At 49.2% G+C, this 14,457-nt stretch overlaps 1 protein-coding gene across 1 annotated transcript in view; it reads right to left on the minus strand.

The window, feature by feature from the left end:
* Window positions 1-14,457, minus strand: part of LOC139582749 (probable methyltransferase-like protein 24) — a 64,371-nt gene that overhangs the window by 10,956 nt on the left and 38,958 nt on the right. The window contains exon 3 of the mRNA XM_071413041.1: window positions 10,185-10,330. Coding sequence (XP_071269142.1) covers window positions 10,185-10,330 — 146 coding nt within the window. The remainder of the gene's footprint in view (window positions 1-10,184; window positions 10,331-14,457) is intronic.

Here is a 14,457-nt window from a genome sequence, read left to right on the forward strand (position 1 = left end):
CATGGATGAGCTACTCTGGTCCCCCATAGACAATCATGCGTTTAGGAGGGGGATGCAGGGATGAGATGAGAGAGGTAAGGCAGGGAGGGAAATGCTGCCTTCAGACATCTCTGTTACTCTCTCTGCTAAATGATTCTGTTAACACAACCACTAATGGTATCATAGCAGGCCCTACCAGGAGAATGGCTCGTTCTTCGCTATCGTTTTAGTCAAAAGATACTTCAGATGACAGGGCTTGCTGTTTTCATGAGAGGATGGGGAAAAAGACTAAGTACTGTCAATGGTGACTCTGTGTGCGTCCCAAATGGCTCCCTATTCCCTTTTTTTATATACAGTATATATATTTTTTTACCTTTATTTAACTCGGCAAGTCAGTTAAGAACAAATTCTTATTTTCAATGACGGCCTAGGAACAGTGGGTTAACTGCCTTGTTCAGGGGCAGAACGACAGATTAAGGTCCCTAAGGGCAATCGTCAAAAGTAGTGCACTATACAGAGAATAGGGTGCCATTTGGGATGCAACCCATGTCTGTCTGTCTGTCTGTCTGCCTGCTTCCTTGGATTACATGTCTAATAGAAGAGGGTGGTAATCATACAGTGTCTGCAGGTAGTTATCCTCTGTTCCACAAGACTGTGTGGTGAAAGCGGGGAAAGACAGAACCGCTGCTGTGTCAGAGAGAAGAGAACAGTTCTTCAAACATGGGGATTATAGTGGATTCCCTGTTGACCGTGGTGTCATGACAACCACAAAGGTGTGTGTGTGTGTGTGTGTCGGGTGTGGAGGTTATGACACAAGGGTGGACTATGGTCATTTTAGCGTTATCAACACCAGCATCGCTTCTAAAGATCCCTGATCCCATGGAGAATCACATATTCTGGGTAATAAGTGATCCTCTATCCATCTCTCTCTCTCTTATCCCCCCTCTCTCTCTGCCCCTCTCTCTCTCTCTCTCCATCTACCATCCATATCTCCTCCAACCTGTTAAACCATATCCACTATCCAGTTACAAGGAGCACAAATGTGAGGTCTCTGAAAGTCAAAGAAGACACTTCTTCCTTTCTGCACTACTTAAGATATGAGGACTTTGAGACTGAGGATGAGGACTATGGGACTGAGGATGGAGACTATGGGACTGAGGATGGAGACTATAAGACTGAGGATGAGGACTATGAGATTGAGGATGAGGACTATGGGACTGAGGATGGAGACTATGGGACTGAGGATGAGGACTATGAGACTGAGGATGAGGACTATGGGACTGAGGATGGAGACTATGGGACTGAGGATGGAGACTATGAGACTGAGGATGAGGACTATGGGACTGAGGATGGAGACTATGGGACTGAGGATGGAGACTATGGGACTGAGGATGAGGACTATGAGACTGAGGATGAGGACTATGAGACTGAGGATGAGGACTATGGGACTGAGGATGGAGACTATGGGACTGAGGATGAGGACTATGAGACTGAGGATGAGGACTATGGGACTGAGGATGAGAACTATGAGACTGAGGATGAGGACTATGAGACTGAGGATGAGGACTATGAGACTGAGGATGGAGACTATGGGACTGAGGATGAGGACTATGGGACTGAGGATGAGGACTATGGGACTGAGGATGAGGACTATGGGACTGAGGATGAGGACTATGGGACTGAGGATGGGGACTGTGGGACTGAGGATGAGGACTATGGGACTGGGGATGAGGACCATGGGACTGGGGATGAGGAGGACTATGGGACTGGGGATGAGGACTATGGGACTGGGGGATGAGAACTATGGGACTGGGGGATGAGGACCATGGGACTGGGGGATGAGGACTATGGGACTGGGGATGAGACCATGGGACTGGGGATGAGGACCATGGGACTGGGGATGAGGACTATGGGACTGGGGATGAGGACCATGTGACTGGGGGATGAGGACTATGGGACTGGGGATGAGGACCATGGGAATGGGGATGAGGACCATGGGACTGAGGATGGAGACTATGGGACTGGGGATGAGGACTATGGGACTGGGGATGAGGACTATGGGACTGGGGATGAGGACCATGGGACTGGGGATGAGGACTATGGGACTGGGGATGAGGACTATGGGACTGTGGATGAGGACCATGGGACTGGGGATGAGGACCATGGGACTGGGGATGAGGACTATGGGACTGGGGATGAGGACTATGGGACTGGGGTAGAGGACCATGGGACTGGGGATGAGGACTATGGGACTGGGGATGAGGACCATGGGACTGGGGATGAGGACTATGGGACTGGGGATGAGGACTATGGGACTGGGGATGAGGACTATGGGACTGGGGATGAGGACTATGGGACTGGGGTAGAGGACCATGGGACTGGGGATGAGGACCATGGGACTGGGGATGAGGACCATGGGACTGGGGATGAGGACTATGGGACTGGGGACTGCATTAGGGGAATGGCTGAGTGACTCCATTAACACACAGCAGTTCTGCTCTGTGTGCTACACCTCCAGGGCAGGAATAGAGGGAGAGAAAAAGAGAGAGAGAAACAGAAAGAGAGTGAAAGACACAGACAGAAAACTAGAGTGGTGGGAGGGAGGAAAGGGATGGATAGAATGAGAAAAAGGAAGTAGAGATGGGGATAAAGTATGGGTCCCTGGTATTTCATGTGTGAAATCACACCATGGTCCCCCATGCGATGCGCCAGGCCAATGAAAGAACATCTGCTCATCCTGCCTGGGCACCGCCACTCACGCCTCGTTTAACAGCACGCACGTAGCGCCCACACACACGCACAGACACACTATGATATTTTACATTTGTGTTTGACAGATCTTAATTTGGAGCAGTGGAGCGTAGTGTTGGGTGGACTCTGGCGGGGGGGGGGGGTTTATTAGGTAAAGAAGGACACAATTCTCCTGGGGATAAAATACCAGACATTCCTGGCTACAGCATGACAGCCAACTATCTACAGACATCTGTGTGTGTATGTATGTGTGTGTGTGTGTGTGTGTGTGTGTGTGTGTGTGTGTGTGTGTGTGTGTGTGTGTGTGTGTGTGTGTGTGTGTGTGTGTGTGTGTGTGTGTGTGTGTGTGTGTGTGTGTGTGTGTGTGTGTGTGTGTGTGTGTGTGTGTGTGTGTGTGAGTGAGTGAGTGAGTGAGTGAGTGAGTGAGTGAGTGAGTGAGTGAGTGAGTGAGTGAGTGAGTGAGTGAGTGAGTGAGTGAGTGAGTGAGTGAGTGAGTGAGTGAGTGAGTGAGTGAGTGAGTGAGTGAGTGAGTGAGATAGATAGAGAGACACAGACAGAGAAGGAAAGAGAGAAATCTAGGCCACGGACAGGGGACAGAAAAGAGGGAGAGATACTCAGGGGTATAACTTCTAATGTCATTTTAATGACCTCTCCTGAAATATAACTTTTCAGAACACGACCCTGGTTGATTTACTGTTGCAGGTATTTATTATTATTTATGAGAGCAGAGCGCAGTTTCCTCTGCTGATGTGGGCTGTTTGTTATTATTGTTCTAGTCAGAGCTTGGTTGGAGGAGCTTAGATATGATCCTGGCTCGTCTTCAGATGATAATATACAGTATATAAACAAAAGTATGTGGACCCTTCTAATTAGTGGATTCGGCTATTTCAGCCATAACCTGACAGGTGTATAAAATCAAGCACACAGCCATGCAATCTCCATTGGCAGTAGAATGGCCCATAGAGCTCAGTGACTTTCAATGTGGCACCGTCATAGGATACCACCTTTCCAACAAGTCAGTTCATCAAATTTCTGCCCTGCTAGAACGGCAACAACGGCTCAACCGCGAAGTGGTAGGCCACACAGGCTCACAGAACAGGATCGCCAAGTGCGTAGCGCGTAAAATCGCCTGTCCTTGGTTGCAACACTCACTACTAAGTTCCAAATTGCCTCTGGAAGCAACATCAACACAATAACTGTTTGTCGGGATCTTCATGAAATCTGTTTCCATGGCCGAGCAGCTGTACCCAAGCCTAAAATCACCAAGCGCAAAGCGTCGGCTGGAGTGGTATAAAGTTTGGTGGAGGAGGAATAATTGTCTGGGGCTGTTTTTCATGGTTCGGGCTAGGCCGTTTAGTTCCAGTGAATGGAAATCTTAACGTTACAGCATACAATGACATTCTAGACGATTCTGTGCTTCCAACTTTGTGCCAACACTTTGAGGAAGATCCGTTTCAGCATGACAATGCCCCCGTGCACAAAGTGAGGTCCATACAGAAATAGATTTTTGAGATCAGTGTGGAAGAACTTGACTGGCCTGCAAAGAGCCCTGACCTCAACCCCATTGAACACCTTTGGGATGAAATGGAATGCCGACTGCGAGCCAGGCCTAATCGCCTAACATCAGTGCCCGACTTCACTAATGCTCTTGTGGCTGAATGGAAGTCCCCGCAGCAATGTTCCAGCATCTAGTGGAAAGCCTTCCCAGAAGAGTGGAGGCTGTTATAGCAGCAAAGGGGGGACCAACTCAATATTAATGCCCATGATTTTGGAATGAGATGTTCAACGAGCAGGTGTCCACATACTTGAGTGTACAAAACATGAGGAACATCTGCTATTTCCATGACGTAGAATGACCAAGTGAATTATTTCGGTCATGTAGTGTATCAAGTGCTCTAAAAGGATGGTCATGATTTATGACTTATTTTAAGAGGGATGCAGGTTGTGTGAGGTCACATATTCAGAACTGTTGTAGATGCTATTGGTAGCACCTGTGTGCATCTTCAAAATGCCCCCTTAGGGAAATTCTCTCTCTCTCTCTCTCTCTCTCTCTCTCTCTCTCTCTCTCTCTCTCTCTCTCTCTCTCTCTCTCTCTCTCTCTTCTCTCTCTCTCTCTCTCTCTCTCTCTCTCTCTCTCTCTCTCTCTCTCTCTCTCTCTCTCTCTCTAATACTTTCCAGATGTGTGGCAAGGTCCCATTGGTTTCATGGTGCAATAGCTTCGTGGCTGTCTCGCTCTCGACTATAAAATACACTTGTCCACAGTTCGTATCCTCAAATATCACTGGAACTGGTAGTTCTGTACACATAGGACCAAAGGTTATGTGAACAGCCATGCTGAAAGGAACAAACCAGCTTTCATCATGGTTGGCTTGACCTTTTCCTGACCAAGACCAAATTTGGGCACCAGTTACAGGTTTCTTATTCTCTGGTCGATTAGAAGGAAAACTCACAGTGCTTAATGACGTTCTGTACTTCCTAAGCTATCTCTCAATTCAATTCAATTCAATTCAAGGGGCTTTATTGGCATGGGAAACGTGTTAACATTGCCAAAGCAAGTGAGGTAGATAATACACAAAAGTGAAATAAACAATACAAATTAACAGTAAACATTACACATACAGAAGTTTCAAAACAAGAAAGACATTACAAATGTCATATTATATATATACAGTGTTGTAACAATGTACAAATGGTTAAAGCACACAAGTTAAAATAAATAAGCATAAATATGGGTTGTATTTACAATGGTGTTTGTTCTTCACTGGTTGCCCTTTTCTTGTGGCAACAGGTCACAAATCTTGCTGCTGTGATGGCACACTGTGGAATTTCACCCAGTAGATATGGGAGTTTATCAAAATTGGATTTGTTTTCAAATTCTTTGTGGATCTGTGTAATCTGAGGGAAATATGTCTCTCTAATATGGTCATACATTGGGCAGGAGGTTAGGAAGTGCAGCTCAGTTTCCACCTCATTTTGTGGGCAGTGTGCACATAGCCTGTCTTCTCTTGAGAGCCATGTCTGCCTACGGCGGCCTTTCTCAATAGCAAGGCTATGCTCACTGAGTCTGTACATAGTCAAAGCTTTCCTTAAGTTTGGGTCAGTCACAGTGGTCAGGTATTCTGCCACTGTGTACTCGCTGTTTAGGGCCAAATAGCATTCTAGTTTGCTCTGTTTTTTTGTTAATTCTTTCCAATGTGTCAAGTAATTATCTTTTTGTTTTCTCATGATTTGGTTGGGTCTAATTGTGCTGTTGTCCTGGGGCTCTGTGGGGTGTGTTTGTGTTTGTGAACAGAGCCCTAGGACCAGCTTGCTTAGGGGACTCTTCTCCAGGTTCATCTCTCTGTAGGTGATGGCTTTGTTATGGAAGGTTTGGGAATCGCTTCCTTTTAGGTGGTTGTAGAATTTAACGGCTCTTTTCTGGATTTTGATAATTAGTGGGTATCGGCCTAATTCTGCTCTGCATGCATTATTTGGTGTTCTACGTTGTACACGGAGGATATTTTTGCAGAATTCTGCATGCAGAGTCTCAATTTGGTGTTTGTCCCATTTTGTGAAATCTTGGTTGGTGAGCGGACCCCAGACCTCACAACCATAAAGGGCAATGGGCTCTCTCTCTCTCTCTCTAACCCATCTCTCTCTCTCTCTCTCTCTAACCCATCTCTCTCTCTCTCTTTCTCTCTCTCCCACAGTTTTGATGTGAGTGATAAGGGAGGGGATATACTCCTGTTTATCTGCTATTACAAGAGTCCATCAAACTAATGTGACAGACAAAACCAACCCACAGATCATTAGATCAATACAGACAGGTATATATACAGTATATACAGTATATACAGTATACCGTACTATACCCTCCTCTACTGTCTTCTACCGTCATCTACTCTCCTATACCGTCCTTTACCCTCCTCTACCCTCCTCTACCGTCCTTTACCGTCCTCTAAAGTCCTCTACCATCCTCTACCCTCCTCTACCGTACTATACCCTCCTCTACTGTCTTCTACCGTCATCTACTCTCCTATACCGTCCTTTACCCTCCTCTACCCTCCTCTACCGTCCTTTACCGTCCTCTAAAGTCCTCTACCATCCTCTACCCTCCTCTACCGTACTATACCCTCCTCTACTGTCTTCTACCGTCATCTACTCTCCTATACCGTCCTCTAGCCTCCTCTACCCTCGTCTACCTTCCTATACCCTCCTCCTCCACCGTACGCTACCCTCTTCTACCCTCCTCTACCGTCCTCTACTCTCCTCTACCATCCTCCACCGTCCTCTTACCTCCTCTACTGTCTTCTACCGTCCTCTACCCCCCCTTTACTGTCTTCTACCTTCCTCTACCCTTCTCTAACGTCCTCTACTCTCCACTACCATCCTTTACCATTCTCTACCCTCCTCTACCGTCCTCTACCCTCCCGTCCTCTACTCTCCTCTACCGTCCTTTACCGCTCTCTACCCTCCTCTACCGTCCTCTACCATCCTCTACCATCCTGTACCGTCCTGTACCATCCTCAAACATCCTGTACCCTCCTCTAACATCCTGTACCCTCCTCTACCCTCCTATACTGTCCACTACCCTCCTCTACCCTCGTCTACCCTCCTCTATCCTCCTCTACCATCCTCTACCCTCCTCTACCATCTACCCTCCTCTACCATCCTCTACCCTCCTCTGCCGTCCTCTACCCTCCTCTATGTTCTCAACCCTCCCCTGCCGTCCTCTCCTACCCTCCTCTACCGTCCTCTACCCTCATTTAGACTCCTCTACCCTCCTCTACCGTCCTCTACCCTCATTTAGACTCCTCTACCATCCTCTACCCTACTCTACCCTCCTCTATTTCCTCAACTCTCCCCTGCCATTCTCTACCGTCCTCTACCCTCATTTACACTCCTCTACACTCCTCTGCCCTCCTCTACCATCCTTTACCCTTCTCCAAAGTCCTCTTCCATCCTCTACTGTCCTCTACCCTCCTCTACCGTACTATACCCTCCTCTACTGTCTTCTACCGTCATCTACTCTCCTATACCGTCCTCTACCCTCCTCTACCCTCCTCCTCCACCGTACTCTACCCTCTTCTACCCTCCTCTACCGTCCTCTACTCTCCTCTACCATCCTCCACCGTCCTCTAACCTCCTCTACTGTCTTCTACCGTCCTCTACCCCCCCTTTACTGTCTTCTACCTTCCTCTACCCTTCTCTAACGTCCTCTACTCTCCACTACCATCCTTTACCATTCTCTACCCTCCTCTACCGTCCTCTACCCTCCCGTCCTCTACTCTCCTCTACCGTCCTTTACCGCTCTCTACCCTACTCTACCGTCCTCTACCATCCTGTACCGTCCTGTACCATCCTCAAACATCCTGTACCCTCCTCTAACATCCTGTACCCTCCTCTACGCTCCTCTACGCTCCTATACTGTCCACTACCCTCCTCTACCCTCGTCTACCCTCCTCTATCCTCCTCTACCATCCTCTACCCTCCTCTACCATCTACCCTCCTCTACCCTCCTCTACCCTCCTCTACCCTCCTCTGCCGTCCTCTACCCTCCTCTATGTTCTCAACCCTCCCCTGCCGTCCTCTCCTACCCTCCTCTACCGTCCTCTACCCTCATTTAGACTCCTCTACCCTCCTCTACCGTCCTCTACCCTCATTTAGACTCCTCTACACTCCTCTACACTCCTCTACCTTCCTCTACCATCCTCTACTACTCTACCCTCCTCTATTTCCTCAACTCTCCCCTGCCGTCCTCTACCGTCCTCTACCCTCATTTACACTCCTCTACACTCCTCTGCCCTCCTCTACCATCCTTTACCCTTCTCCAAAGTCCTCTTCCATCCTCTACTGTCCTCTACCCTCCTCTACCGTACTATACCCTCCTCTACTGTCTTCTACCGTCATCTACCCTCCTATACCGTCCTCTACCCTCCTCAACTGACTTCTACCGTCCTCCACAGTCCTCTACCCTCCTCTACCCTCCTCTACCGTCCTCTACCTTCCTCTACCCTCGTCTACCTTCCTCTACCCTCCTCCTCCACCGACCTCTACCCTCATCTACCCTCATCTATCGTCCTGTACCCTCCTCTATGCTCCTCGGTCATCCTCTACCCTCCTCTATGTCCTCAACCCTCCCCTGCCGTCCTCCCCTACCGTCCTCTACCATCCTCTACCATCCTCTACCTTCCCCTACCCTTCTCTACCCTCCTCTACGCTCCTCTGCCGTACTCTACCCTCCTCTATGTCCTCAAACCTCCCCTGCCGTTCTCTACCCTCCTCTACCCTCCTCTACAATCTTCTACCGTCATCTACTCTCCTATACCGTCCTCTACCCTCCTCTACCCTTGTGTGCTCTCCTCTACGCTCCTCTACTCTCGTTAACTGACTTCTACCGTCCTCCAATCTCCTCTACCCTCCTCTACAGTCCTCTACCCTCCTCTACCCTCCTCTACCGTCCTCTACGCTCCTCTACCCTCGTCAACTGACTTCTACCGTCCTCCAAATCTCCTCTACCCTCCTCTACCCTCCTCTACCCTCCACTACCCTCCTCTTCGTCCCCTACCCTCCTCTACCCTCCCCTACAGTCCTCTACCCTCCTCTACCCTCCTCTACCGTCCTCTACCCTCCCCTACAGTCCTCTCCCATCCTCTACACTCTTCTACCCTCGTCTACGCTCCTCTACCCTCCTCTACTGTCCTCTACCCTCCTCTACCCTCCTCTACATCCTCTACCCTCTACCGTCCTCTACGCTCCTCTACCCTCGTCTACGCTCCTCTACCCTCCTCTACTGTCCTATACCCTCCCCTACAGTCCTCTACCCTCCCCTACAGTCCTCTACCCTCCTCTACCCTCCTCTAAAGTCCTCTAAAGTCCTCTTCCGCCTTCTACCTGCCTTCTACCGTCCTCTACCGTCCTCTACACTCCTCTACCCCCCTCTACCCTCTTCTACGTCCTCTACCGTCCTCTACTGTCCTCTACCGTCCTCTACCGTCCTCTACCGTCCTCTACCGTCCTCTACCGTCCTCTACCCTCCTATACTGTCCTTTACTGTCCCTCTTAGTGTCCAGAGCCTGCTTACTGCCAACCCTGCAGCTGTCAGTACACCTGTGCTGTCTCTCAACACCCACATTTATAGGCCCTCCAGGGGTTTAATCTATTTAACCCTCCACTCTACCATGCTGCCACTGCCAAGCCCAGCCAGTCCAGCTCAGCCCTGGAAATACAGCAGGGACACAGCCTCTCCTGGAAGGTCAAATACCTTTATAACCTGCAATATAGCCACCAGATTACTTGACACTCACTCCAGAGATATGATGTGATTGGTTTGGGCCAGGCTGTTCCTCTGTGTGTGCGTGCGTGCGTGTGCCCGTGCTGTATGTGTGTGCATGCGGAGGTGTGTATGCGTTCGTGGGCATGTTTGTGTGTGTTTGTGCGTGCGTGCCTGTGTGTGCATGTGTGTGTGTACTCACCCCAGAGAGTAGACCCGGCAGTGTTGGATGTGTATCCGTTGTGCCAGGCTGTACCTGCTGTCCAGACACACTGCCCAGCGCCCCTCTGGCCCCTCCTGACCTCCCTGTACCACGGGGCTCTCTGGGGAAGGGGGGGCACAAAACACCTGTAGGTAGACACAGGGGTCATTAATACACCTGTCCCCAAAAATATCATTGTCATCGTTATTATCATCTCCATCGTTATCATTATCGTAATTGTGATCACCATCGTTGTCATTAGCGTAATCGTTATAATCATTGCCATCGTTATCATTCTCGCAATCGTTATCAACATCATTATCATTATCGTAATTGGTATCATCATCACCATCGTTATCATTATCGGAGTCATTATAATCATCCACGTCATTAACCATAGTTGTGCTTGCCCCTGTCCCATCACATGTTCACCACACACACCCACATACTGTACACACATTCTGAGATTCCTTCACCAGCCTTATTCATATTTCAACATGTTTTTCTTTCTCATCTTGCAGCACTCTCTCAATTTCTCCTCCTCTACCCCTCGCCTTCTTTTCCTTTTGGTTTCAGTAATGGAGAAAAGATTGGATTTAGTGTTAAGAATTGCGTCCTCCATCCTTAACATGATTCTCCATCCCACAACAAGTGACAGGGCACCTTCATCTTGTCTTAATGTTCAAGGATTCCATTGACAAAGGAGAAAGAAAACGCTCCTCAACTGACTTCTACCGTCCTCCAACCTCCTCTACCCTCCTCTCCAGTCCTCTACACTCCTCTACCCTCCTCTACCATCCTCTAGCCTCCTATACCGTCCTCTACGCTCCTCTGCATCTACCCTCCTCTACCCTCTACCGTGCTCTACCCTCCTCAACTGACTTCTACCGTCCTCCAACTTCCTCTACCCTCCTCTACAGTCCTCTACCCTCCTCTACCCTCCTCTACTCTCCTCTACCATCCTTTACCCTTCTCTACCCTTCCTCTACTGTCCTCTACCCTCCTCTACTGTCCTCTGCCCTTCTCTACTGTACTATACCCTCCTCTACTGTCTTCTACCGTCATCTACCCTCCTATACCGTCCTCTACCCTCTTCAACTGACTTCTACCGTCCTCCAACCTCCTCTACCCTCCTCTCCAGTCCTCTACCCTCCTCTACCCTGCTCTACCATCCTCTAGCCTCCTATACCGTCCTCAACGCTCCCCTGCCGCCTTCTACCCTCCCCTACCCTCCCCTACCATCCTCTACCCTCATTTACACTCCTCTACCCTCCTCTACCCTCCTCTACCGTCCTCAACTGTCCTCTACCCTCCTCTACTGTCCTCTACCCTCCTCTACCGCCTTCTACCCTCTTCTACCATCTTTTACCGTCCACTACCCTCCTCTACGGTCCCCTAGCCTCTTCCACCCTCCTCTACTGTCCTCTACCGTCTACCCTCCTCTACGTCCTCTACTTTCTACCATCCTCTACGCTCCTCTACCCTCGTCTATGCTCCTCTACCTTCCTCTACCCTCCTCTACCCTCCCCTACAGTCTTCTACCCTCCCCTACAGTCCTCTACAGTCCTCTACCCTCCTCTACTGTCCTCTCCCATCCTCTACGCTCTTCTACCCTCATCTACGCTCCTCTACCCTCTACCGTCCTCTACGTCCTCTACCCTCTACCGTCCTCTACGCTCCCCTACAGTCCTCTACCCTCCTCTACCCTCCTCTACCGCCTTCTACCCTCTTCTACCATCTTTTACCGTCCACTGCCCTCCTCTTCGGTCCCCTACCCTCCTCTACCCTCCTCTACCGTCTACCCTCCTCTACGTCCTCTACCCTCTACCGTCCTCTACCCTCCCCTCCAGTCCTCTACCCTCCTCTACCCTCCTCTACCGTCCTCTACCCTCCCCTACAGTCCTCTCCCATCCTCTACACTCTTCTACCCTCGTCTACGCTCCTCTACCCTCCTCTACTCTCCTCTAACCTCCTCTACCCTCTACCCTCCTCTACGTCCTCTACCCTCTACCGTCCTCTACGCTCCTCTACCCTCGTCTACGCTCCTCTACCCTCCTCTACTGTCCTATACCCTCCCCTACAGTTCTCTGTAATGGAGAAAAGATTGGATTTAGTGTTAAGAATTGGGTCCTCCATCCTTAACATGATTCTCCATCCCACAACAAGTGACAGGGCACCTTCATCTTGTCTTAATGTTCAAGGATTCCATTGACAAATGGAGAAAGAAAACGCTTCCCAAGGTGAATGACAGGTTCAGCTAGTGCCAGTCAACAATTCAATTGTGTGTGTGTTTGTGTGTGCGTCCGTGCTTGAGTGTGTGTGTGCATGTGAGTGTGCATGTGTGTGTGTGCGTCCTGAATCTCTGAGTGTGTGTGGGAGGTTGTGAAACAGACAGGATTTATGACTGTTTGCTGTCTGATTGCTTTATCTCTACTGTCTCCAGAGACTGTCTGAACTTGACTGGACCAGCGGACATTGACAGAGACTGAGACTGATCATGTGCTGTAATCACAATGTCTTTCCCATACAGACTGCAGCTTAGGCTGTGTGGCTCCCTGTGTGGGATACTGTCCAGTCCACTGCTCTGCAGAGACCGGTGACTAATCCTTCTCTTTCTGAACCTCATTGAACCATCATGTTAATAACGGTCTGACTAAAACCATGATTTTATCTGTGTTCTGATCTCTCCTGCATTGTATCATAGTGATCCTGTGCTAGACCCATATCCATGTCTGTTATTCGTCTCTCACAGCATTCATTAACCGCTCCATCTGCCCTTTACAAAGTCTGTTGACATTTCTGCATTCTTTCCCATGTCACAAAAAAAGTGGACAAATGTTTCCTATCTGTAAGGAGTCTAGAATCTTTAGGGGCGTTCTATCTCTTTGTGATGTCATAAGGCTTTGGAATGTCTTGTTTCCGACTGCTTCAATCTTTAGAAGAGAAGCATTTATCCATAGAGATGAAGATGCCATTTAGCCTCTCCTAACAGAGTTTATGACATAAAAGGAAGGCAGGACGTAACAAGGACATTGTAAAAAAGGGCCATACCAAAAACATAAAATATAGAATTTTAAACAGCCCTTTATCCATCCATGTATTGCTGTGGTAGCGATGATTCTGTCGTATTGGAAGATTTTTGCTTTGCTGTTGAAGTTCATAATGCGGTTGGTTATGTGCTGTAGCGGTTCATAATTGCATAACCAGCAAAAGTGTGTGGTATAGGTAGCAACACATCTGCCACGATGATCCTCAACACTGGAGTTCCCCAGGGGTGCATGCTCAGTCCCCTCCTGTACTCCCTGTTCACCCACGACTGCATGGCCAGGCGTGACTCCAACACCATCATTAAGTTTGCAGACGACACAACAGCGTGATCACCGACAATGACGAGACAGCCTTTAGGGAGGAAGTTAGAGACCTGGCCTGGTGGTGCCAGAATAACAACCTTTCCCTCAACGTAACCAAGACTATTGACATGATTGTGGACTACAGGAAAAGGAGGACCGAGGACGCCCCCATTCTCATCGACGGGGCTGTAGTGGAGCAGGTTGAGAGCTTCAAGTTCCTTGGTGTCCACATCAACAACAAACTAGAATGGTCCAAACACACCAAGACAGTCGGGAAGAGGGCACGACAAAGCCTATTCCCCCTCAGGAAACTAAAAAGATGTGGCATAGGTCCTCAGATCCTCAAAAGGTTCTACAGCTGCAACATCGAGACAGTCCTGACTGGTTGTATCACTGCCTGGTATGGCAATTGCTCGGTCTCTGACCGGAAGGCACTACAGAGGGTAGTGCGTACGGCTCAGTACATCACTGGTGCTAAGCTGCCTGCCATCCAGGACCTCTACACCAGGCAGTGTCAGAGGAAGGCCCTAAAAACTGTCAAAGACCCCAGCCACCCCAGTCATAGACTGTTCTCTCTACTACCGCATGGCAAGCGGTACCGGAGTGCCAAGTCTAGGACAAAAAGGCTTCTCAACAGTTTTTACCCCCAAGCCATAAGACTCCTGAACAGGTAATCAAATGGCTACCCGGACTATTTGCATTGTGTGCCCCCCCAACCCCTCTTTATACGCTGCTGCTACTCTCTGTTTATCATATATGCATAGTCACTTTAACTATACATTCATGTACATACTACCTCAATTGGTCCGACCAACCAGTGCTCCCGCACATTGGCTAACCGGGCTATCTGCATTGTGTCCCGCCACCCAACACCCGCCAACCCCTCTTTTAGGCTACTGCTACTCTCTGTTCATCATATATGC

Source organism: Salvelinus alpinus, chromosome 8 (genome assembly GCF_045679555.1).
Source record: "Salvelinus alpinus chromosome 8, SLU_Salpinus.1, whole genome shotgun sequence".
Taxonomy (NCBI): domain Eukaryota; kingdom Metazoa; phylum Chordata; class Actinopteri; order Salmoniformes; family Salmonidae; genus Salvelinus; species Salvelinus alpinus.